Source organism: Penicillium rubens (genome assembly GCF_028828025.1).
Source record: "Penicillium rubens strain IBT 27055 chromosome Unknown utg000002l_segment0_segment0, whole genome shotgun sequence".
NCBI classification, from domain to species: Eukaryota; Fungi; Ascomycota; class Eurotiomycetes; order Eurotiales; family Aspergillaceae; genus Penicillium; species Penicillium rubens.
In genome coordinates, this window is record NW_026890600.1 from 7,637,884 (window position 1) to 7,660,570 (window position 22,687).

Genomic DNA, 22,687 nt, shown 5'->3' on the forward strand with positions numbered 1-22,687 from the left:
AATATACTACTGTCTAGACTGGCCCTACCCGTAGCATCCCATCGGTGTGCTCTGCACCAACTTCTCTCTGCCCCTTCGCCTAGATAATAGCACTGCCAATATTCTATGTTGAAATTCACCTATCATCCCATGGTTATAGGTCAGCCGACTTTTATAGGTTAATTATAGGCTTATATCTTAACATTGAGTAATAAAAAGAATGGCGGCGTTCATGAGCCTATAGTATAGGCTTCTACATTGCTGTGTATGTACTCTGCTCTGGGCTTCAAGAAAGGAAACAATTCATAGTGTCATCATCAACAAGATGGCCCTCACGGTCAAACCATGACCAGTATCCTTTGTATTCTGGGCCATGGTTATCGTCCCTATTCCTCACGAACCTAAGATCACGCCAATACCAGAAGTCGTAATGACCTTCAAGCCCACCAAGGCTCAATTTAGTCGATGACCGTATCTCGTTCCCTAAATTCGTTTGCTTGGACTCCCCAGGCTAAAGGTGTGATCCTGGTTCGGACCCTAACAGTGGTCGCGTGACTTGGGTGATTCTCACCCTGGTTCTCCACCCGTTTATAGCGCACTCACCTTTGTCACCCCCGGTCGACGACACTCACCCATTTTTCACCAGTTCTATCAATCACGCACTCACATTTCTGACGTTAAACTCATCACTTGTTGTAAATGACCTGTATGATATAGACCTCTTCTACACAGAATATGGCACATACGACCATAGGGTGTGGAAAACAGGGCTTCCCGTCCGCTCAGCCGTACTTAAGCCACACGCCGGTGAGTTAGTAGTTGGGTGGGTGACCACCAGCGAATCCTCACTGTTGTATGTTTTTTGCTTTGTTCTTGTTTTTTTTATTCTTCATGTCTATCCTTAGCCCTATCTTCAGCCCATTCATCATAATAATCACCCTTTACAGCTGGCGATAAGATGTTAAGGCTCAGTCCAGGATTGTCTAGCGTTTCAGCTGCGCTATCTCTCGCTTCCTCTTCTCATTAGCTACTACGAAGCGATGGCCAAGTATCTCCAATTTTACGAGCCCTTGTACTGACATTTCATTGCGGACATCCTTGAGTATCTTAAATTTCCCGTGGTCAGCGGCTTCATAACCTATTACTTATCCACCGTGCTCAACAGTCTTCACAGCATTCACACTCTCGATCGCAAGCTATGAGGGCTTTGGGGGCTCATAATCAAAGCCTGTTTGTTTAGTCTGTGACATAACAGTAACCTGCTCTGATCCCACCCAAGCAATTATAGGGAAAAGGCGTTGAGTGCGAAGTTACTAAGGCATCCCTCTATAAGAGGTCCACACGGTCGGTTATAATTACTCGGACCATTGTAAACTCTTATCATCAAGGTGTATAGCGGAGGACAACACGCATCCTGAGCAAGCTAAATCCAAGGTTGAGGTGGTTTCGGCGGAACCGAAACTACGTAACTACCTTCTCCTCCTCGGCATAAGCCAACTGCGCCGCACCCTGCGTCTTGATTCCCACAAATATACACACAAGCGCCGCAATTATCTCAGGCAGAAATCCTAGCACCACACGGATAACCAGCAAGCCTGTGACGGGATTAAGCGACGCCCTCTGCGTGCACAGCGCAGCAAGACTGTAGAAGACTCGGATGCCGATGAAGACGAGCGAGAAGGCCACGGCCACAAGAAGCTGTGTACGAAACATTAGCACAGCATTTTGATGCGCACGGGGCTTAAGTGCTTACGATGTTCCCTGCCCTCGTGAGCGAGGAATTCCGTCCCCGGGGACCAACAAACGAGAACCCAGTCCAGCCAACCAAAAAACCCCACGCAACCACCATAATAGAGATACCAGCCCTGGAAATCTTCTCTGCCTTGAGGGGTTCCTCGTGCTCCTGGAGTTTTGAAGAGCCGGCAGCTGTTAGGGCCACGCCTGCGATGACAAGCATGTGGTAGGCAAGGACGGAGACCCATTCCATTTTCTTGTCGAGGGACTGGATACGATAGTGGCGACTGCTGGATTTAGCATAGATTCAGTGTCTATGGGCTGAATACTTACGCCTCGTGTAGAATGCCAGCTGCTGCGAGGAGGAGAGGAGAAAGACCGACGCTGGAGATAATATTAGCGGCGGCGCTGGTGTCATTGACTGCCAGCGCGCCACCGATAATGCGGAGAATGCAAAAGAAGAACAGGAAGAGCCATCCTAGAAGGCCGTAGCGACCGTGTCGAACGAGGAGGTAGAGTACTGGGATGGCGAGGACTGCGTAGATGGCGCAGGTAGCGGCAGAGAGGGGGTTGGTCATTGTGGAAGTCAGCTCCGGGGGAATACCGCTTCTTTCGCTCTACCTTGACTGAAGAGAGTAGACAAGAGAAAGAAGAGAAAGAAGGAGAAGCTATAAATAAGACGAACAGGCCCTAGGGTCATCTATATAGGACGTCCTTGTTGGGTATATCTCTTGCCCACCTATCATTCACTGCGCCACGTTGACAACAAAGATCGACATTCGGATCAATCAATTATATTGACGATCAAATCTTGGTAGGATCGACATTAGCGCTAGGCTGAAATCCCACTCGTCCACTGTTCCCCTCGTATTAAGCATATCTGTGAGAAGGCTTGGCATGAGCTTGTCCATTCGCTTGTCCATTCTCTTCTCCATTCGCTTGATCTGGCAGAGATGAAAAACAAAGACACGAGGTTTTCGCCCCTTGGCGGAGTAGCGAACTTTGTCGTGGGGGCCAAACTTGCATGCGAGGCAGAAACAGAAAAAGGATATTTAGCCCCCACGCAATCAAAGCATCCTTCTCGAAGGTGGAGTTCGTAAGGCCCAATCCTCAACCATAATGAACTCAGGGATAAGAGCGAACAGGGGGGCAGCATATTCAGGTATAGGATAGTGGTGTTCAGGGCATTCAGGTGGATGGGTTGAGGGGACTGAAAAGTAGGGCAAAAAGGAGTTTCCAACGAACTGAAGTTGCAAAACTAAAGGTTTTCTGCAGATAAAATGGCCAGGAGATAGCGACCTGCGCCGGATTGGCCTTATCCATGCCTTTTCAGGTAATTAAGGTGAGTTGAGGTAGGGAAGGGGTCTGGAAGAATAACGGTATCGCTTATCGAAGATCGAGCCGAATATGTAGTCACCTTCTGCTTTGTGCTCTTCTTGGGTTCCCCGGGTGGGCAGAGGCTGCCGTTCACTTTCTTCATAGCATACTTGCCCACGAATGCCATCTTAGCGAATATAACCCCGGCTCAATAGGATGTATGTACGTACTATGGTTACAGGCTCTATGATACTATGAGACTACCTAGCTGGTGACACACGTATTTTGTAACCAACTTGGATATAAAATCTCGTCCTTTCTCGTATGGATTTGTAGCCTCTACTTTCATTGCATCGGATTATATATAAACCAAATATAGGTAGGTCCATGTTGCTAACCCCAAATGAAGTATCCGAGCCCTGGCCTTCTGGACTAACCCTTAGAGATTGTAGCGAGTGAGGAGGTTCCAGATACTATAGTCCTAAAATCGTCGAACACGATCTCAACGTGGTATGCACAAATTTCTCCCTCTTGGTTGAACATCGGCATAATTTGTTGTAGTATTCCTTTTCCTTGAAAACTAGGAGATCCTATTTGGCCCAAGCATATTGCTGAATCACGAGAACCATACGTGTGAATAGCCCCTCATCCGTGGATTGATAGGCTCGATCCGGTTTTTGATAGTGGGAGATCATGCTATCGCGACGTGTTCTCCCCATTTCACTCTCCAGAGTGAGCTTCGTTGAGATATCCATGTATTGTAGACCAGAGCATGCGTAGGGGTTATCGAACGGTACAGTGCTTTTGTGCGCATCGGTAGAGAATTCATTGGTTCTTTAGCAGTTTGCTAATTATCTCGCGGGATCTCATGCTGTTTGAGGCTAAAATAACGCAAGTAAGCGGAAATTCAACAGCTATAGCGCGTTAGGCTTATTGCACCTTTGTATCGAAAATACCAAACAAGACGTTGTTGCTGACCAACATGTTGTTGATATTTCTACCTAGGTAGAAAATCAAAAATCAAAAACAAAAACATACAACAGCATGTCAAGGTGGTGGTCGCGTACTGCCCATAGTTCGGGCGTGGGCGCCTCGCTACTCTATTCAGCCCTCCTTAGGGCACTTCGGGCGGCTATTCACCCACCTAAATATTCTTCACCTAAACATTCAACCCGTATACCAAAAGGTACTTTCCCCCTTCTATTTAGAAATCTGTAAGTGACATTCTTCTTCCTCCGCTTTTGTTGAGGATAATGCATTCTGTCGAAAGTGAAGGGCTGAATAGATGGATTCACAGGTACCTCCCTTAAAGGTACCTTAGATGAAAGCCATTTTCAGCGTCCCCATTACTCTAAAATTTCAGTCACCGAAAATACACCCGTGGGTTCAGAGTCAGCATTAGCCGCTGGATTACATATGTACGCACGATACCCAACATCTGTTTCATATCCACACTATGTGGAGTTGTACTTTTGTCAGCAACCGTCTTACTTCACCTCTCTTCTTCCACCTCAACCATTTCCCACATCAAGTTTGATCCCATTGGAAGTTTCGACCCATTCCGCCCCCCTCATATCTATCGAATGGCTCAGCTTAGAGCAGACCTCAATCACCCAGGCTCCGAAGTAGAAAGATAGAAGACAGGTTTAACATCTGCTGCTAAGTGCTCAACATAACTTTGGTGTCCCTTCATTTAGGGGGAAAATCATCACTTCACCACTATCAACAGTTTCCTTCAGGTGCCATAGCATCCACGCCATATGCCAATCCTGCAAAGACCCCATTGAACCGAATGGTAAAATCAATCAGGCCCTTTGGGATATTATGGATTAGATCCCCAATAAGCCGTAGCTCTGGTCGAAGGTGTGCAGGCTGGGATAGTCGCACTCGAAGGCTTTTGGCGGATCCATCGATTTTGATAGCGCACGTTCTTCTTTCAGCCCGGCCACCGAGTCTGTTAATCCCACCGGCTGTGAGGCGAGTGGCTTTCGGGTCCTCCTCGAGACAGGCGGCACAGGTGAATGAATCGTTAGATGGTAAGATTTCCAGCCCAATACACATTTGATGTTGCCATATACCACACCTACTACAGTGTACGCCTGTATCCTCTAATCCGGTACGATCACCGCAGCAGGGTATAGACAGGTCCAGGCTTTGCACAGAAACATCCCTAAACTGGGGCACTGAAGCATAATACCATCGTTCAGCTTCGAAGGAAGCTTGTGCAAACGATAGTGCATCTCTTGGCTCTGAGCTATGGAGGATCCCTAATAAAACCTCTGATGGCATAGAAAACGGCCACTTCTCTCTGTTAGCCCAGGTCGTTTTCCAGCAATTAGAGGATAGAACCTGGGCTAATATCCGAAAGCCCGGGGAGCATTGCGTTGCCGAGGAATCGGTTAGGAGCGGGAGAACCTCGCTGCACGCAATGTTGTGTTGGGACAGTTCGACAAAAGCCACATGGTACGGTGAGATAAGGATAGACTGAACTTTCTGAGGTATGCGACTAGAACTATCGATGAACGCTTTGGCTCCGGCGATGGCTGTGCGAAGCAGTTGAGGTGACTCAAGGTCCGGTTGCAGCATAATGAGAAACCCGTGAAACCAATACCGTTCCTCTTCGGGAAATTGCCAGCTAGGAATCGAACTATGGTTGATGGGCAGTGCCACATCGCAATCGTAAGACACCTCAAAATCCCATGAAGCGAGGCGGAGGATAGCTCTATTAAATGCATTGAATACACGGCTTCCATAGTGCCACGTGATGGGGTCGTCAATCCAGGAGCGCCATTGAAAGATAAAGTCTAAGAAGAATTGTTGTTGAAGCTCGATCATAGCTGTAGGCAACTCCATCGGGAGATTCCATAGTTCTAGGCTTACTGAGTCAAATTGCGAGTCGTGATCTTTTTCAGAAACTGGAATAGGGGGACAATGTGTTTGTCGCAAAGACTCAACGGAAATGCTCGAGGCTTCACATATCTCGGCCAGGCTGGCTTCAAATGCTTGGGGCGTCGGAACGCCGTCAACAGCCGACCGCTTTGAAAGAGTGAAGGTGCCCGCATCCTGATCGATCGTGTAGACAAAATCGAAGTATGAATCTAGCGGGCTTGGAAAAGGAACTTGATCCCACTGTTCAAGGTTGATGGTCTTGTTATATATCTGCTTGACTCTGCGAACTGTCTCAGCTGCTTCTGGTGGGCTCACTCGAATCCGTGGATGACGGAGGCGGTACCAGCGGCCTAATTCAAACGATTAATATTTTAAGACAAATTATCATGCATTTTACCAACCGTCCACACGTAAGTTCCACAACCCCCTGATTCCCATTTCGGTAAACTCGGCAAGACGTCTCTCCGGGATACAATCCACGAGAAGAAATCAACGTCACGAGTCGTTGAAAGCAGCTGAGAGATCTAGAGATATCTTATTTGGGTGTGTACAAAGAAAGGGGCGTGGCCTCCCTTTGAGACTGAGGATAAGAGCGTCTGGGATGTTTGCAATGTTTGACATTCAGGATCGCGGTCAACCCACCGCCTACGCGGTGTTGTCGGTGTCGGGTGCACGCCGGGAAAGAATCCGCTTTGATACCAGAGGGGACCAATCTGACGATAATCTAATATATTGGGATGTGGGGGCTGAAGAGTAGGGCAGCAAGAGGGAGTTCCAAACGAATAAAAAAAAGGTGAATGCGGACATGTAACGATGAGGATTCGCTGGTGGTCACGCACTGTCACGACACGCACTATATATACCGGAGCCTGGAATATCTGAGCGTAACGCTCAGATATAGTGGTCTTTTGGCCTAGTGTGTAACTCGCCAGTCCAGGGGCAGGTTGTAACACGCACCCAACTACTAACTCACGGCGTGTGGCTTAAGTACGGTCATTAGTCGGGTGGGTGTCGCCTGGGTGAGAAATGGATGAGGGAGTCATTCTGGTCGACATTTACTATTTTACATTTTCAAGAAGTGAATCAATATCAATAAAAAAGCCATTGTCCGAGCGATAGGGCACTATATCTTACTCTCTCTATATATTTCAAGCAAGATCGCCTTACAAAGAAAGTATTAAGGATATTGCTAAGGAGCTACTATAAATTTGAGCATTGAATTAAGAATAGGCTTAGTTTCCTGGTCCCGTCTCCTATATATAGCTAGCAAAAATACATAAAAACACGGGAACAAAAACATACAACAGTGAGGATTCGCTGGTGGTCACCCACCCAACTACTAACTCACCGACGTGTGGCTTAAGTACGGCTGAGCGGACGGGAAGCCCTGTTTTCCACACCCTATGGTCGTATGTAGTAGATTATGTGTCGGAAAGACTTATGGAGTCATAATCAGTAAGTAGTTGGTTAAGTGGAAGAGCCTGCAGATCCAGTTGGGATTGCGTCTACGTAGCTCAATGGATTTTTCAACTTACTGTTCGTAGATCAGATTGTCCATACAGTCGAAAGCACTTATGGGTGCTGTGGGTAAGGCAACCAGGTCATATCTCACAGTAACTTTCGCCAGAAGCAGGGGAGACTGGTGTATCGAGATGTCAGAGTAAGATAGATCTTCATTCAATATCTGAGACTCTGCCTAAACATATAATTCTCAATTTACCCTTTTCTTTTTTGGCTATCGGATTGCAATGAACTAGCTTGTAGATCTGTTTTTTTTAAAGTTATACTACTTATCAAACCTCGTTGTTCTTTTACTTTTCCCCGAGACTTCCGTTCACTGTGTGTGGAGTCTGTGCTTCGTGATTTGAAACAATATGATGTCTGGTAGCGTTGTGAAAATCATCCAATCAGTCAGTTTGGCCGAGTGGTTAAGGCGTTAGACTTGAACTACCTGGACTATATCCTCAATGTCTCATAATCTAATGGGTTCGCCCGCGTAGGTTCGAACCCTGCAGCTGACGATTATTTTTTTATTTTTTATTTTAGTATTTCAGTATCTGCAATACACTTTCCTTACGGACCAGCTGATATATGGATTATGCTATATTTAATAGGGAGATTCTTGACCTGGAAAGTATTGTTGCCCTGACCGGAAACACTTGTCTTCGACACCAGCACAGTCGTGTCACGTGACTCTCGTTTCACTCCGGGGCTGCGATCAACTTCGTGCGACGTTTCGTCTGTGTCTTTCTATGTTTACTTCCAAGGTCAGTCCTACAACCACACTGAGCTTAAAACACTTTACACCTTTTTAAATCTATCTACCGAAAGCTATAATGGATACGGAGTCGACGGGTGAGAGAAGGTCATGGTCCAATACGACAGTGAAAAATACTTTCAACACTCTATCAAAAGATCGGAGACCACCGACAAAGAAAATGGGCCAGGTAGAATATACAACTAACTGGTCTTTATGAAGGGATGATTGGTGGATCTCTTTGTGTGCAACGACCGCCAAATATCTCTTTTAGTCTAGGCTCAGACACAATGAGCTGGATATTTGACGTATTTGTTTTGGAAACTCAAGATGGTTAACCGTATCATCTTCGACGCTTCGCATAGAAGTAGAGGGAAATTCCATTCAACTAACTAAGCGCAGTCCCAACTGGATCTGCAGGCTCTTCCACTTAACCAACTACTTACTGATTATGACTCCATAAGTCTTTCCGACACATAATCTACCACATACGACCATGGGGTGTGGAAAACAGGGCTTCCCGTCCGCTCAGCCGTACTTAAGCCACACGCCGGTGAGTTAGTAGTTGGGTGGGTGACCACCAGCGAATCCTCACTGTTGTATGTTTTTGTTTTTGGTTTTTGCTAATTTGACTGAATTCCGATAGTGTTCGAAAGCGTCGTTCATCCACGCCAGCCCCGCCCATTTTCACATATGTAGACTGGCTGCACAAAGAAGCCAAACGTTAACTCAGTTTTCCTGCCAACATTGGGTGTAAGCCGGGGAATCCATGGTACCATGGTGCCATGTTGCCATGTTAAGGTGTTAAGATCCGACTCCTTTTTTGGCATGAAAACACTACATACGTAGTTTCCTAGCCTTGCTCTTATATTTGTACTCAACGCCAAGATGTAGGTATACTGGCAGGTGCCATTACTTTTGGCAAGAGCGAAGCTATACATATACCCGTGAATATTAGAACGGGATTTGGGTAATCCAACTCAACTCCTTGCGATCTAATTTACTTCGATATTTGATCAAGTCATGGATCCAAGACAAAGCTTTCCGTTTCCGCTTCTGGTTGCGGGAAGCAGCCCAACCACGTCAACAAGTCCGACTGACTCTATACCTTCGATTTCGTCCATCCCATCCCTCGCATACTCACATTCGTCTTCCTCATCAGCCAGCAAAGTGCCTGGAACACCCACTTTCACAATTCCTATTATCCGTGAAGAGAAGCTAGGAAAATCATCTGATATGGCCTCTGATATAGAGGGAAATCGCAATCAACTCGCTCGTACGATGAGTCAGTTAGCGGAAGCAGGATTTCGCCCGGTATGGTCAAGAGAGCATGGATACCCGGGGACGATCCCCGAGGACATCGCGGAGTACATTGACAGCAACAGCCATCGTACGTACCCAGACCTATATCTATTTTTGGCGAAAGTTAGAGGATATTTTTACTGATCTTGACTTTAGGATTTGATGAACTGATTGGCCCATTAAGCAGCATTTTTTGGCTCGCAGGCCTTGATGAGCTGGTCGATGCAATTTACGACCCAGCGATTGCCCTCCAAGATGAGGTGCGACTCATCCCGACAAATGTCGGTGTGCCATGGATCTTGGAGCATCTGTTCGAAGAGGAAAAACTTCCAGCATCGATGTACGATCGGTACTTTTTTGGACACAATCAGCAGCCAGTCGTTGTTATGCCAGCCCGCCTTGATCCCATCCCACCCCAAGTTGGATTCCAATACACTTGTCATAGACTGGAGGAGCTGTTTCCCGCCAACAGACCTCAACGTCTGCCGCAGGATATTGCCACAGTTCGAGTTAAAGGGGATAAGAACAAGGACCGTCTATCCGCGAAGATCAGCAAAGACTACGTCAGCAAACTCGGCGGCGGCTCATTCTTGTACCGAGTGTCTACTCGGGCCGCCTTAGCTGCGATGATGGCCTTTTTCACCCCGGTCATTCACAATAGAAACTTGGACAACGAGTTGGGGCCGGGCATTTATACATCCGATTCTCTAGAATGGGTCCTGAAATTCGGATCCGTCAACAGTGCTTTGTTGGTCTTTAGAGACCCTGACTTCCGCAATTTAGACGTTTGGAGGCCCTCTATGCCCGAGTGGCAGCACATTATCGCGACTTGGACCCGAAAATCACTGTCGAATGCACCGGATTCGGTACCTCTAGGATGGAGAACAGCAGACGTGATTCAAGGGCCTATCTCGAAGCCAGATTCGCCAAAGAACTGTCTGCCAGAACCCGGAGACGTCTCACAGACTGTTGCAGTCACTCATGCAGGATGTGGAGCGCTTTCTGCATCACTAGCGATGATAATCTGGCTCGAGTAGATGTTCCCTGGTGACCTTGACCCTTCTGACGTTATCACATTATCGCTAGCTTTATTGTCGGTCACACTTTGGATTGTGGAGACGTAACCTGACCACTCTTTTGCTGTTAGTACTTGCTATATGTTAACTACGATACGTCTCCACGAATAGCCACAGCCACTAGTATTATTATGACCAATTCACCATCATCATGAGAACATCCAGTGAAAATTCGTAGTTCCGGAGCAAAACGCCATTAACGTATGTCGAGCGCAATCAGATTTGTGGACAAAACCCGCTGAAATGATATACCTGGTATAGCCCATCAGACACATCAGACACATCAGACACATCATCTCGAATTTTACAATCAACTGGTAAGATCTGAATGAGCACCACTACAGATGTGTGATTGCACGACACGACCAGGTGCCCCCAGCTGTTATTTATACCCCTTCATCTCCAAAGCATGATTCGGGAGGGGAAGGCTATGCTCTCATGAGCTTTCTAAATTTGCCTTACTATCGGGGGAGCATTTTGGATATGATTCGACAGCTTGGGTCTGCAGAACGTGGGATACACAAACCTGGAAGCGTATCACGGAAACAGGATTCGGCTGATCCCCGCTTGATCAGGGTGATAATGCAGGTGCGGTTTCCTATACATTTTGTTATCGGCTTAAGGTAAACATGGGGTAATAGAAAATGCGGGATGGACGCACCGGGCCGGTTTATGTTCTCAATCGGGAATTTACGTTATAGGCGAGGCGACAATTAGCTTAATTAGTGGGGTGCGTTTGCTTGTGGCCACCCAAGAAGCAAAGGAAGCTTTAGATCCTCCGATTACACCTAATCGAATTCCAACAGCTTATCAATTCCTTGAACAGACCCGCAAAATCAGTCGCTTACATTCGCTCGTTCGGCCTCGTGGTGGAACCCGAAAAGTGTCCCCGGCCCGGCCAAACGCGGGGTCCCCAGCCTGACCAGCCTGATCTTCCCCGTGGAGAAATCGTTTTGGGAAGTTCAACCCGATTGAGAACTACAAATGTGTCAATTCTCCTGGAATAGACGGGATATTGACCCAATTCCAACTTCCATCGCTCCTCAGCCTCACGACCCTTCCGAACTACCCAGAAATGACCACCGACGAGGTCCCCGATATATATAACGCTTCTGGAACAGAAAAGAAGGATATCAGCGTATCAAATCCGGAAGACTTCGCACATCGGGATCTTGATACCGAAGAAAAACACAGCCATGGAGAATCTCATCAACTACCGGAGTTGCAGCGGAGGCTCAAAAGTCGACATCTGCAGATGATCGCGATGGGTGAGCACCCCCAATACATGTTCTTTTCTTAGAGTTAATTCTCACACATATTTATACAGGTGGTGCTATCGGAACAGGTCTTTTCATCGGTACCGGGACTGCAATTGCCACTGCTGGTCCAGTGGGTGCGCTACTTGCTTACACCTTTGTCGGATCAATTGTTTACTCGGTGATGACGGCTCTAGGTGAGGTCGCTACCTACCTGCCTATCCCAGGAGCCTTTGCAGCATACGCAAATCGCATTATTGATCCCAGTCTGGGGTTTGCAATGGGCTGGATTTACTGGTTTTCGTGGGCTTCGACATTTGCCCTTGAATTAACGGCTACGGGCCTCATAATTCAGTTCTGGGATGATACAGTTCCGATGGCTGTTTTTATCGCGGTTTTCTGGGTTGTTATTATTATTATGAATATGTTTCCCGTCAATTGTTACGGTGAGATTGAGTTTTGGCTTTCGAGTATCAAACTTATCACCGTCGTCGGATTCATGATATTCGCCATCTGCATGAATGCCGGAGTGGGCCAGGAAGGTTATCTAGGGTTTAGATACTGGTCTCACCCCGGTCCCTTCGTTCCTTATTTGATCGAGGGCCAAGACGCTCTGGCTAAGTTCATTGGATTCTGGGCTATTCTCATAAAAGCCGGATTTTCATACCAAGGCACCGAGCTTGTTGGTATCGCCGCGGGTGAAACCGCCAACCCGAAGAAGAATGTGCCTTCCGCGATCCGTAAGACCTTCTTCCGAATTGTGTTCTTCTTTATATTCACGGTCTTCTTTATCGGAATTGTCGTCCCTTCTGATGACGAGAATCTTGGAGAAAGCAACGGTGCAGATGCAAACTCGTCTCCTTTCGTCATCGCCGCACGACGAGCTGGTGTTAATGCTTTACCGAGTATTATAAATGCGGTTCTGCTTACCGTCGTGCTTTCCGCTGCCAATTCCAATGTTTATAGTGGCAGCCGAATTCTCGTCGGGCTGGCTAACGAGGGTTTTGCTCCTCCCTTTTTTGCCAAAACAACTAAGCACGGTGTACCCTATGGTAGCGTTGGCTTCACAGCTCTTTTCGGTCTATTGGGCTTCCTTAACTTGTCAAACACGGGTGCTACCGTTTTCAACTGGTTGATGCAAATTGCTGGATTGGCTGGCTTTATCACCTGGGCATCTCTAAACGTTATTCACCTGGCATTTATGAGAGCGCTGAAAGCGCGAGGCATACCGCGCGACAGCCTTCCTTACAAGGCTACCTGGCAGCCATTCTTTTCTTGGTATGGCTTGTTCTTCAACGTCCTTATCATTATCACCCAAGGCTTTACTGCTTTCATTCCGACATTCAGCGTCACGGACTTTTTCATCAACTATCTCAGTCTCATATTGTTTGCGGTACTATATTTTGGCCACAAAATTGCTTTCCGCACAGAATTCGTGAAGCCGATCGAGGCTAACATTGACACTGGTCGGTATGAAGACTGAGGCAAACGTCTTCCCCGGTCTATCTGCAGCCAAGGACATTGTAAATAAATTTTGGAATTTCTAATAGCCAGGGATATGTTTAGCTTTCTGTTCCTCTCTTTCTACTTTTCCTTACTCCTCTGTCGATAGGACTCTTATAGAAATTTACAATGGTTTCGGTAGCCCCAGGGAGTACCTCTGTCCCGCATCTATCAAAGAATGTTACATTATGTGTCCAGCTGGTCGAAATTAAGGCGGGATGCCGAATTAATTTGTTTGAGAGCTTGGAATGGGATGGGTCCTACAATTTTCGAAGGCCGTCCATGATAAAGCCGGCAACACGTCAGGCGATGGAAACCGGATGAATGTCCATCCAGAGGCGTCAATGATATGTGCAGCATTCTCAAAAGAGCATGCAAAGAGTCGAACAATGCACTATTTGAGCTTGGTTATGCAAGATGAGGTTATACTTGGGAGATGAAAGAATACACTATCCAACTCTACAACTCTTTACTGACCTTCACTGTTTTGCTGTGCAGAAGTATATAGAAAGCTCTTTAATACAAGATGGTGATTAGAGTGTTCAATGTTTTTGAATTCATGTGAAGTACCTAGCCAGCGCTGGAGAGCTTATGAATGACCTGCTCAATCCATCCGTGGATGGATTCTTCCTTGACAGGTTACGACTCCTCATCATGTTTTCTCCTACGTTGATGAGCTTACATCACTACATTGGGGATACATCTACGGATGCGTGTTTGTGATAATGATCATCATGAGAGTTTTAGGCTATGTACAAGTGGCCGGATTGGTTTATATACAATTGAGGGCCAACTCTCCCTCCCCACCAATGGTCATATTATAAAAATACACCCCCCACTCCGCCACCGACACTGATCTGGTAGAGGCTAGGGGGAGAGAGAGAAGGTTGGATTCTCTATCTGTGTGAGACTGGATAATGTACTCGCTAATAAACATGTGAAGCCTGACAATCTAGTATCTGCTTGCCTGCTATAACAAAAATGCCGTCCCCATGAGCACTGTTCCCCCCTTCTGCTCTCCGCCCGCGTCCCAGTATCGGAGACGAGCCCCATTCTGCACCTCGATGGATTAGCGATGCTGAGCAGCAGTTTCTGGCTCAGGCGGGTCGTGATCAGACCGATGAGGAGGACGAATCGGAGACGGAGTCAGATTTCTTAGGTCTCGAAGACCAGGGATCGGATGCTGACTCCGAATCTTCGGAAAACTAGCCGCGCCCGCAGTTATCAGGGCAGCGCGGTCTTGGGCCTTGCAGTTTGCAAAGGCATCTTTAATGGCTTCCATGTTGAGTAGTGTGTCGCCACGCTGTCTCGATGTAGTGGATAGAAGGGATGAAAGAGGAAGCAAAAAAGAGGAGGTGAGAGAGACAGAAATTGCACGTGTTTGAGCAAACGATCTCAGCTTCTCGCCGAGACGACTTATGTTGGAGGCGTCGCTCAAAGGTCTGCTCGTTTACTCCCATATCCTCTCCCCCGGCCATATATAGTCCTCTCTCGATAGCCCAATGTTCATCCATGCTCTTTCTACAACGGCTTCGATTGTAGCAGCATCTTTACAAGTCGATTTTATGCATAAAATGTTGATTAATCGTCCCACCAACTGAAGCACAATGACCCCTTGCCGAGACTCCAGCCTATTTGGTAGTCCAACTATTTACCTACCAACTGTTCCCCCTCCTCGCTAGATCCAAGACTTGCAAATTGAATGTTGCGAATAGCATGTCCCTTCCACATGAGCAACATAACGAACATGAAGGAGAACACCGCAAAGAAAGCCATCATACCATAAACCCAGCCAACATCAACAGCCTCAACCCAAGGATTGATATAGAAGCTGATTGTCAATCCATACACAATACGATAAGCACCAATAACAATACCTGCCTCAGCCGGATACCGTGTAAAGCACTCGACTACATAATTCACCGTGACCGGAACACTGGCCAGCGACCCGACAGTCACAATAAAGACTGCGAGCGCGAGTACCATATAGTGCAAATGATACTGCAAAGCGGCACCAAAGATCCCCAGGCCGATAGGGTTGATCACAAGACTAGGAATCCACAGGACATGTAGTCGATATTCGGGCTTCCACACACCGCCGTTGTACCGTCGTGCCAGTGCGAGCGGCAGCCGATCATTCAGATAGTGGCCGTAGAATTGGACGACAATGATGCCAATCCAATGGCAGAACGTGAATGCCGCGTTTTGTTCCAGGGAAAACCCGTAGCCACCTTCCGAAATGGGTTTTTGGAGCCATACTGGCGTGAGTGCATTGACACCCACGTAAAATCCAAAGGAGATTAGTGTGAATATTCCCATGATGATTGTCACAGGGCACATTCCAATTAGGAAAGGGGTGATTCCGACTTTGGCCTGTTCGATTGACGTTAGATCGGATACAGGTCCTATGGGACGGCACAGAGCCTCAGGTTTTCTATTTTCTGTACATACCGTTTCTTTCCAGGTGGTCGACAAGACAACCCTCTCCCCGAAGAAGAAAGTGGCAAATCTATTGGCCAAAATTCCACCCGGAACATTGGGGTTCCTTTCAAGGCATTCACGGTCGAATCCAGTTTCCTCGAGGAAACAGAAACAACAGATAAGCGTCAACCCTAGCAGACCGACCGTCCACCAGAACTCAACAGGAAAGAAAGAGTGCGCAGAAACAAAACCGGAGAACGTCGGACCGGCAATCGTTCCAAACAAGAACGCCATATGCAGAGCAGTGAAAGCGCGACCGCGTTGGTGCAGGAAGAATAAATCAGTCACGATGCGAGGGCCAAGCACTGTAGGCACGGCACCGAAGAAGCCGGCAAAGAGCCGGGAGATCACGTATGCGATATAGTTACCAGGATCGGTCATGAGAGCGGCCCATATCTGGCATACTAGTGTGAATAGCACACACCAGAAGATCACGGAGCTGCGACCAAGCATGTGAGATATCGGGGCGAAGAAAAATGGGCCCGCCGCCATGCCGGCTAGGGCGGCTGAATTCTGGGGGATATTAGATGGACTGATATTGGATTTGGTGATGCGGAGTGTAAACTCTCTGTTAAAGGGAGTTGTAAACATACCGCATAGGACTCCTCCAGCTTCGTCTTGTTGTACAGTTTCTCCTGATCGGCCAGATTGAGCTGTCCTGATAAGGGCGCGATAGCACCAGAGAAGGATGCAAGGCATAGCACAGCCAGTATTACATATTTGCGAGTAACAGGCCAGTTCTGGGAGGGTTTAATCAGTTGTTTTCCGGGGCCAATGATGTTCGAGGGTCTTCTGTCGTACCAGAGGGTCCCGGGGGTGAGCACTAGGTTGGGGGACCAGGACAAGGTGATCTGTATGCTGCTTTTCCATTGGAGTTGAAAAAGAACGGGTCGTTTCGACATCCTGTGCTTCTTTGTGGTCCATAGCTGGCTTCTTATATTGCCTCGTCGGATCCAGTGTACCTAGGTAGTGATCAAGAACCCCCCCCTGGGAGCCGAGGTGTCTTTTGTTATCCCTTGCGTTGAGGTCTCCCCTTTTTTTTCAGCTCGCCTTGGGACACAAGATATCTTGGCGGGCTAGATCCAAAGCTCTAATTTCGCCAAGCTCTTTTGCCGAGCTCTTTGTACAGTGGGACCTCGGAAATATTAAGCTAAGCCTTTGTACCAAGTTATACCGCCCTGTATACCGCCTGCCCAGTATATACTGCTATAAGAAGTGTCGGCCGTAGCCTTCTTAGTGATCTTCTCAGGTAGTCTTCTCATGTGTCTTTTCGTCCTTTTTGACAGTCTCCTTAGGTAATATACCTTTTGACCCGTGGACTGTCTAAGTAGTGTTATTATCCTCTTCATACTAAATCACGTGTACACATCTTAACTGGCAGAACTGACAGAATTTGGAGGGCGGTATAACTTGGTACAAAGGTGTAGCTTAATATTTCCGAGGTCCCACTGTACGAGTAGGGGAAAGCTTGGGGGACACGTCAGCTTGGCCTTGGGTCAGTTGTGGGGTGTTTGGTGCGTACGTGGTATGGATCATAAAATGTAAGAGCATATAAAGCTCATTCGTAACATCTCCTACGCCTAGAATAAACGAGAGTTTGCACTTGACGGACTATCTTGAATCTGTATGTCGTCAAATTTGTCAAAATGTCCGAGTTATGAAAATAAAGGCCTGATATTTCAGGTGTCCACCAGAAACATCCATGGACGAACTTCAACTTCCGGTCACTTTGGGATTCTCTAAGGCTGTTACTCCCTGACTGCGGTTGAAGTGACTCGCATCTTCCGAATGGAACTGTCGGCCACTTACGCCGATAGTCCTGTCAGATCCACCTCGGAGAAAAAAAATACTCCAGGGAGAAAAGGCTTCGGCGATATCTTCAACATGCCGAGAGGTCTTTCGTACAAAATGTCGACTGAATCCTGTCGCATTATTATCTGCGTACATCATTTCACTAACTTAGACATGCGCAAATTATCAATCAATCTTTTACATCGATTATATACCGTCTAATCCCACCAAACCATGGAATCCAAACCAGATCTCGAGTCCCAAAAACCAACCCCACAGGTCGATTCTCCCCATGACACGGAATCAGAAGATGACCTGGCCCTGAAACCCCAGCCTTCAAACGCCTATGGCATCCCAACATGGCGCAAATGCCTCATCCTCTTCGTCGTCAGCTGGATGACCCTCGCTGTCACATTCTCTAGTACTTCATTATTGCCCGCAACCCCGGAGATCGCTACCGAGTTTTCTACTACATCGGAGATTCTCAATGTTACCAACGCAGGTGTGCTAATTGCTATGGGATTTTCATCTTTTATTTGGGGCCCTATCACGAACCTATTCGGGCGTCGCAATGCCTATAACGCAGCTATCCTTGTGCTTTGTGCATGCTCGGCCGGTACCGCCGCGGCGATCAATTTGCATATGTTTATCGCAATGCGCATTTTAGGAGGCTTTACGGGCACTTTCTTTATGGTTGCTGGGCAGACTATCCTTGCGGATATCTTTGAACCGGTACGTTGGTTTGGTTCCCATTGTCTTCGGGTTACTGACAAGAGTTGATAGACTGTGCGTGGAACAGCTGTTGGCTGCTTTATGGTTGGATCTGTCAGTGGGCCTGCCATTGGTATGTTATATCATCACTATCTCTATGCTCGTTGTCGGATCTCAGTAGCTTATTCTACAATTAGGACCCTGCATCGGCGGCATCATCGTCACATTTGCTCAATGGCGCATTATATACTGGTTGCAATTCGCAATGACCCTACTCGGCCTCGTCCTGTCTCTTCTTTTTGTCCCAAGTGTCCAAGAAAAGAGCCGGGACTCCGACAAACCCTTGAAGCTTTGCACTGTCATAAGCATGTTCAATCCTATGCGCATCTTTCGTCGATTTGTCTATCCCAATGTCTTTCTTGCAGTAAGCATTATCTGCCAGTACCACATCGGTACCTCCAGAGTACCTCCAGAGCTTATCGAGGGACTGACTAACAAGCAATAGTGCCTCACATGTGGCCTTCTTTCTACATTCCAATATGCACTTCTCACCTCAGCCCGCTCAATCTTCAATCCACGTTTCAACCTAACGTCTCCCCTCGTCAGCGGCCTATTCTACCTCTCCCCAGGAATAGGCTTCCTGATCGGAAGTGTCGTTGGCGGCAAGCTGTCCGACCGCGCCGTGAAGAAATGGATTGTTAAACGAAACGGTGTGCGTTTGCCTCAGGACCGACTGAACAGTGGTCTTGCCACCCTATTTGGGGTCCTCCCAGGTGCGACCCTGATTTATTGCTGGACCTTAGAGGAAGAAGTGGGTGGTATGGTTGTCCCAATTATTGCCGCTTTCTTTGCGGGGGTAGGACTTCTGGGTGCTTTCAATGGGCTGAATACTTATTCGGCTGGTGAGTGTTGTACCTTTGTACCATTGTCCTACTTACAAACTAACTATATATCTCTCAGAGGTCATGCCCCAAGCTCGTTCGGAGGTCATCAGCGCAAAGTACATGGTGCAATATATCTTTGCTGCCGCAGCGACGGCGGCTGTTGAGCCGGTAATCGGTGCTATTGGGGTAGGATGGACATTTACAATCTGTGAGTCTTCTCAATGAGATTATGATTGAGACATATCTAACCATCCGTTTAGGTGTATTCTTCGCTATAGCAAGTGGCTTCATTGTGCTTGCTATCACGAAATGGGGCCTTGACATGCAGCGATGGTTTGAAAAGAAGTTCAGCCTCGATGCGAAGACTTGACGACAACGATATGACGATTTCTTTTCCCATTTGCATTTATGTCTTTGCACCTTAGGCGATATGGAACGTCTGCATGATAGAGTTGGTTTATAGATGGTGATAGACAGACATGATGATTTCGTGAAATATAATAAATATAGAATCCGATACCAGTCTTTGACCATATAGAGCCTGCAAAAGGAAACATATTATACCATTTAAAGACACATTACTCGTTTCTAATTAGGTATACAATGTATTATGCCCATTTAGGCAAAGAAGATCTACGGGTTGCTGCCCAGATGCCCAGGTGGGCAGCAAATTGATTAGTCAGCTTCTCAGAAGCTCGGCCAAATCCCAAAATTGCCGAAGACTCGGGTAAGAACTTCAAATCTCCGACCGCATCCGGACGGCATCCTTTTCTGCACCTGAAAAGCCTGAAGATAAGGGAATTTGTCAGATGGCACGAAAAAGACATACGGAAGAGCAAGAACAGCAAGGTCGGGAGTCCCAAAGAAGGAAATTTGTCGCGTGCGTATTCCAGATACCTCACGCCGAACCCACCGTGCACTGACGCACGGCATCAACAGCTGCCAAAGATGCCACTCGCATAAAATCAAATGTTCTGGAGACCAGCCGTGTAGCAAATGCCGCACGGTAGGACTCGCTGATGAATGTGCCTACGCCACTCGGGATCGCCAGGTGAAAGTTAGTGAGAAGTATGCAAGCCACAGGTTATTATTAGACCAAGCCTTTAAAAAGCGTATCACACGTGTCAGGTCAGGAAGCTAAACCATCTTCTCCAGCTATTTAGAGCAGATCCTTGCAGAGAATCAGCGGCTCAAGGAACGGTCGATCACCTCGGCTCAAGTTGCCGAGACCAACGATCACTCGCAGAGGTAGATATCCCTTGACTTTATGCGAAAGATGAACTACATACTGAGATTGCGCAAAAGAGCCCCTTCCAAGGCAGCAGATGCCCCTGATGGAACAGGTATTCAGAATCCATTGATTGGAGATCGAGCCTGGTTCCACAGGTATGATCCCTCTTCGCCACCCATCTATATCGGCGAGGCAGCATGTTCAGCATTCGCAACACGGTTTCGGCGTTTCTTGTCGGGAAATAGCGCGATGCCACATATTCCTCGAACACAGTATGAGCGCGAAGAGACAATCGCCACAGCGAACGAAGCCGATATCCAGTGGCCGAGCCTTCACCATGCTCGGTTGTTGGTCCGGATAGCAATCCATCAGATCGGACATCTGTACCACCTCATGATGCGCAAGTCGACACTAGATAAACTGGAAGAGATCTACCAGACACAAGACTTTGACTGCACGGCTAACAAGTGTAAATTCTTTGCCCTGTTCGCTTTCGGCCAGGCGTATTCAATCCGATCTGAGCCCAATTCTGGCTCCAGGGTACCGGGCACGTCATACTTTGCTCGATCAATGAGTCTGGTCCAGATTCTGCCGGAGAGAACCAGTGTTACGCACTTGGAAACCCTGTTATTGTTGGTATGTGGCTCAGCATGTCCTATTGTTCGACATAAGAGTACTTACCATATCCCAAGTCTCTTTTTTCATACTATCTCAACCGGCGCCATTCGGCGTACATTCTCATTGGAAACGCTATGCGGATGGGTTTGACCATCGGCTTGAACCACAATATCCCAGAATCACAGCTAATTGACCCAGTGGAGCGCCAACACCGCATCCAAATATGGTGGACAATCTACATCTTCGACCGGATGTGGGGATCCAAAATGGGTCTCCCGATGCAAATCCTCGATGAAGATATCCACGTCGACATGCCCTCAACCATCTCCCCACGCTGGCGCCATGAAGAAGAACTCTCCGACTCGGAATACATGACCGCCAACATCAAGCTGGGACGCATAGTCGGCGAGACCATCACCCGTCTATACAGTCGGCGAAAGTACCAAGAGACCTTCCTCCAGCGCGTGCAGAAACTCCTCAAAGCCCTGAAAAACTGGGTAGAAACACTCCCCGAGTCCCTCAGATTGAACATGGAAGACCTGGAATCGAGCAAGAAACCCGTCGTCTCGCTCCACATGGCCTTCAACCAATGCGTGATCCTAACTACGCGCCCAACACTACTGCACCTCCTGATGACACTAAGTAAAAAGAGTAAACCCCACCCCGATACCAATAATACCGGTGGGGCCGAGACCGAAGCGGAGAGCGAAGATGTATCCGTTTCCCAACCCGTCCTCACCCTAAGCGAAGCATGTATCCATGCAGCGCGACATTCCCATTCCATGATCCTGACACGGTGGATCAACGGGTCCATGCCAACCTTTGGATATTTCCACGCCCACTACCTCTTCTCCTCAGCGTTGATCCTGGCAATGTCTAGCTTCGTTCCGATCGGCAGTCCAACTGATATGACCGGGTTCGACTCCGCGCTTGATCTGCTGCGCTCCATGACCGAGAATGGGAATTTGGCTGCGGCCGAATTCTATCACAACCTCGAGCAGGTGAAGGTTTGTCTGGCTACGTATCGAGGATTGAGGCGCGGTAAGGGGAACACCGATGTGGCTGCTGGAAGAGAGGCTTCAACAAGTAATACCAATGCTAGTGCTACTTGTAATTCTCCCCCTGGTGCTGGTGTACCGGCTTTGTCCGGGCCTTCATCGGATTTACCAGCTACTACTCCTTTCCTGAACACCGCGCCACTGAACCAATCGACGTCTATACCCGCGTCCTCGTTAATACCCGCGACACATCATGTCCTTGCTTCTGCCACCACTCAACCTGTCCACAGCCATGGAACCGACGCATATGTCTATCCCTTGAGGGATACTGTCAGTGGGTACACGACTGAGATGGCGTTTCTAGAGCCGACTATGCAAGATTTCCTGGCGCAGTCAGATATCGACCTTGGGCTGTTGCATCCTGTCGATGCGTTCTTCAACGAGGCGGAGAATCTATATACATGTCATGAATTTTGAGCCTGATTGGCCAGGAAATTAAATATTAATGATGATATGCACGTTTTAAACTTTTCTGGTTTGAGTGGAGTTGTCAATTGACTCGACACTCCAATGCTTGGTGGTATTCAGGTCAAGATACTCTATCATGCGAACAGAAATACCCCCGAGAATAAATGCAAGACACAATCTTATGACAAAACA

The 22,687-nt window shown here is 47.6% G+C and overlaps 8 protein-coding genes across 8 annotated transcripts, besides 5 other annotated features; 4 read left to right on the forward strand and 4 right to left on the reverse strand.

The window, feature by feature from the left end:
- Positions 1–524: 524 nt before the first annotated feature.
- Positions 525–786: a sequence feature (Protein overlapping with rRNA (N7525_005316, KAJ5840128.1) was converted to a misc_feature.).
- A 180-nt stretch (positions 787–966) lies between these two features.
- Positions 967–1,058: a sequence feature (Protein overlapping with rRNA (N7525_005316, KAJ5840128.1) was converted to a misc_feature.).
- A 382-nt stretch (positions 1,059–1,440) lies between these two features.
- Positions 1,441–2,291, reverse strand: N7525_005317 (uncharacterized protein; the record flags this gene model as incomplete). Its single annotated transcript, XM_002564898.2, has 3 exons — positions 1,441–1,677; positions 1,733–2,000; positions 2,047–2,291. 3 exons carry the CDS (start codon positions 2,289–2,291, stop codon positions 1,441–1,443), a joined length of 750 nt encoding a protein of 249 aa, XP_002564944.1.
- A 2,461-nt stretch (positions 2,292–4,752) lies between these two features.
- N7525_005318 (PHD finger domain-containing protein) lies at positions 4,753–6,357 on the reverse strand (the record flags this gene model as incomplete). The annotated part of the gene is made up of 2 exons (XM_002564897.1): positions 4,753–6,269; positions 6,321–6,357. The coding sequence occupies 2 exons, from the start codon at positions 6,355–6,357 to the stop codon at positions 4,753–4,755; spliced, it is 1,554 nt and encodes a 517-aa protein (XP_002564943.1).
- Positions 6,358–6,716: 359 nt separating this feature from the next.
- Positions 6,717–6,835: a sequence feature (Protein overlapping with rRNA (N7525_005319, KAJ5840131.1) was converted to a misc_feature.).
- Positions 6,836–6,919: 84 nt separating this feature from the next.
- Positions 6,920–6,938: a sequence feature (Protein overlapping with rRNA (N7525_005319, KAJ5840131.1) was converted to a misc_feature.).
- Positions 6,939–7,182: 244 nt separating this feature from the next.
- Positions 7,183–7,371: a sequence feature (Protein overlapping with rRNA (N7525_005319, KAJ5840131.1) was converted to a misc_feature.).
- Positions 7,372–9,199: 1,828 nt separating this feature from the next.
- Positions 9,200–10,515, forward strand: N7525_005320 (uncharacterized protein; the record flags this gene model as incomplete). The annotated part of the gene is made up of 2 exons (XM_002564896.1): positions 9,200–9,566; positions 9,635–10,515. 2 exons carry the CDS (start codon positions 9,200–9,202, stop codon positions 10,513–10,515), a joined length of 1,248 nt encoding a protein of 415 aa, XP_002564942.1.
- A 1,114-nt stretch (positions 10,516–11,629) lies between these two features.
- On the forward strand, positions 11,630–13,293 carry N7525_005321 (uncharacterized protein; the record flags this gene model as incomplete). The annotated part of the gene is made up of 2 exons (XM_061213359.1): positions 11,630–11,822; positions 11,882–13,293. 2 exons carry the CDS (start codon positions 11,630–11,632, stop codon positions 13,291–13,293), a joined length of 1,605 nt encoding a protein of 534 aa, XP_061070380.1.
- Positions 13,294–14,382: 1,089 nt separating this feature from the next.
- On the reverse strand, positions 14,383–14,595 carry N7525_005322 (uncharacterized protein; the record flags this gene model as incomplete). The annotated part of the gene is made up of 1 exon (XM_061213360.1): positions 14,383–14,595. One exon carries the CDS (start codon positions 14,593–14,595, stop codon positions 14,383–14,385), a length of 213 nt encoding a protein of 70 aa, XP_061070381.1.
- Positions 14,596–14,960: 365 nt separating this feature from the next.
- N7525_005323 (uncharacterized protein) lies at positions 14,961–16,718 on the reverse strand (the record flags this gene model as incomplete). Its single annotated transcript, XM_061213361.1, has 4 exons — positions 14,961–15,686; positions 15,765–16,307; positions 16,388–16,534; positions 16,596–16,718. 4 exons carry the CDS (start codon positions 16,716–16,718, stop codon positions 14,961–14,963), a joined length of 1,539 nt encoding a protein of 512 aa, XP_061070382.1.
- A 1,101-nt stretch (positions 16,719–17,819) lies between these two features.
- Positions 17,820–19,550, forward strand: N7525_005324 (putative MFS transporter; the record flags this gene model as incomplete). Its single annotated transcript, XM_002564893.2, has 6 exons — positions 17,820–18,317; positions 18,369–18,429; positions 18,494–18,720; positions 18,802–19,198; positions 19,257–19,388; positions 19,441–19,550. The coding sequence occupies 6 exons, from the start codon at positions 17,820–17,822 to the stop codon at positions 19,548–19,550; spliced, it is 1,425 nt and encodes a 474-aa protein (XP_002564939.2).
- A 1,110-nt stretch (positions 19,551–20,660) lies between these two features.
- On the forward strand, positions 20,661–22,504 carry N7525_005325 (transcription factor domain-containing protein; the record flags this gene model as incomplete). Its single annotated transcript, XM_061213362.1, has 2 exons — positions 20,661–21,047; positions 21,215–22,504. The coding sequence occupies 2 exons, from the start codon at positions 20,661–20,663 to the stop codon at positions 22,502–22,504; spliced, it is 1,677 nt and encodes a 558-aa protein (XP_061070383.1).
- Positions 22,505–22,687: the final 183 nt, after the last annotated feature.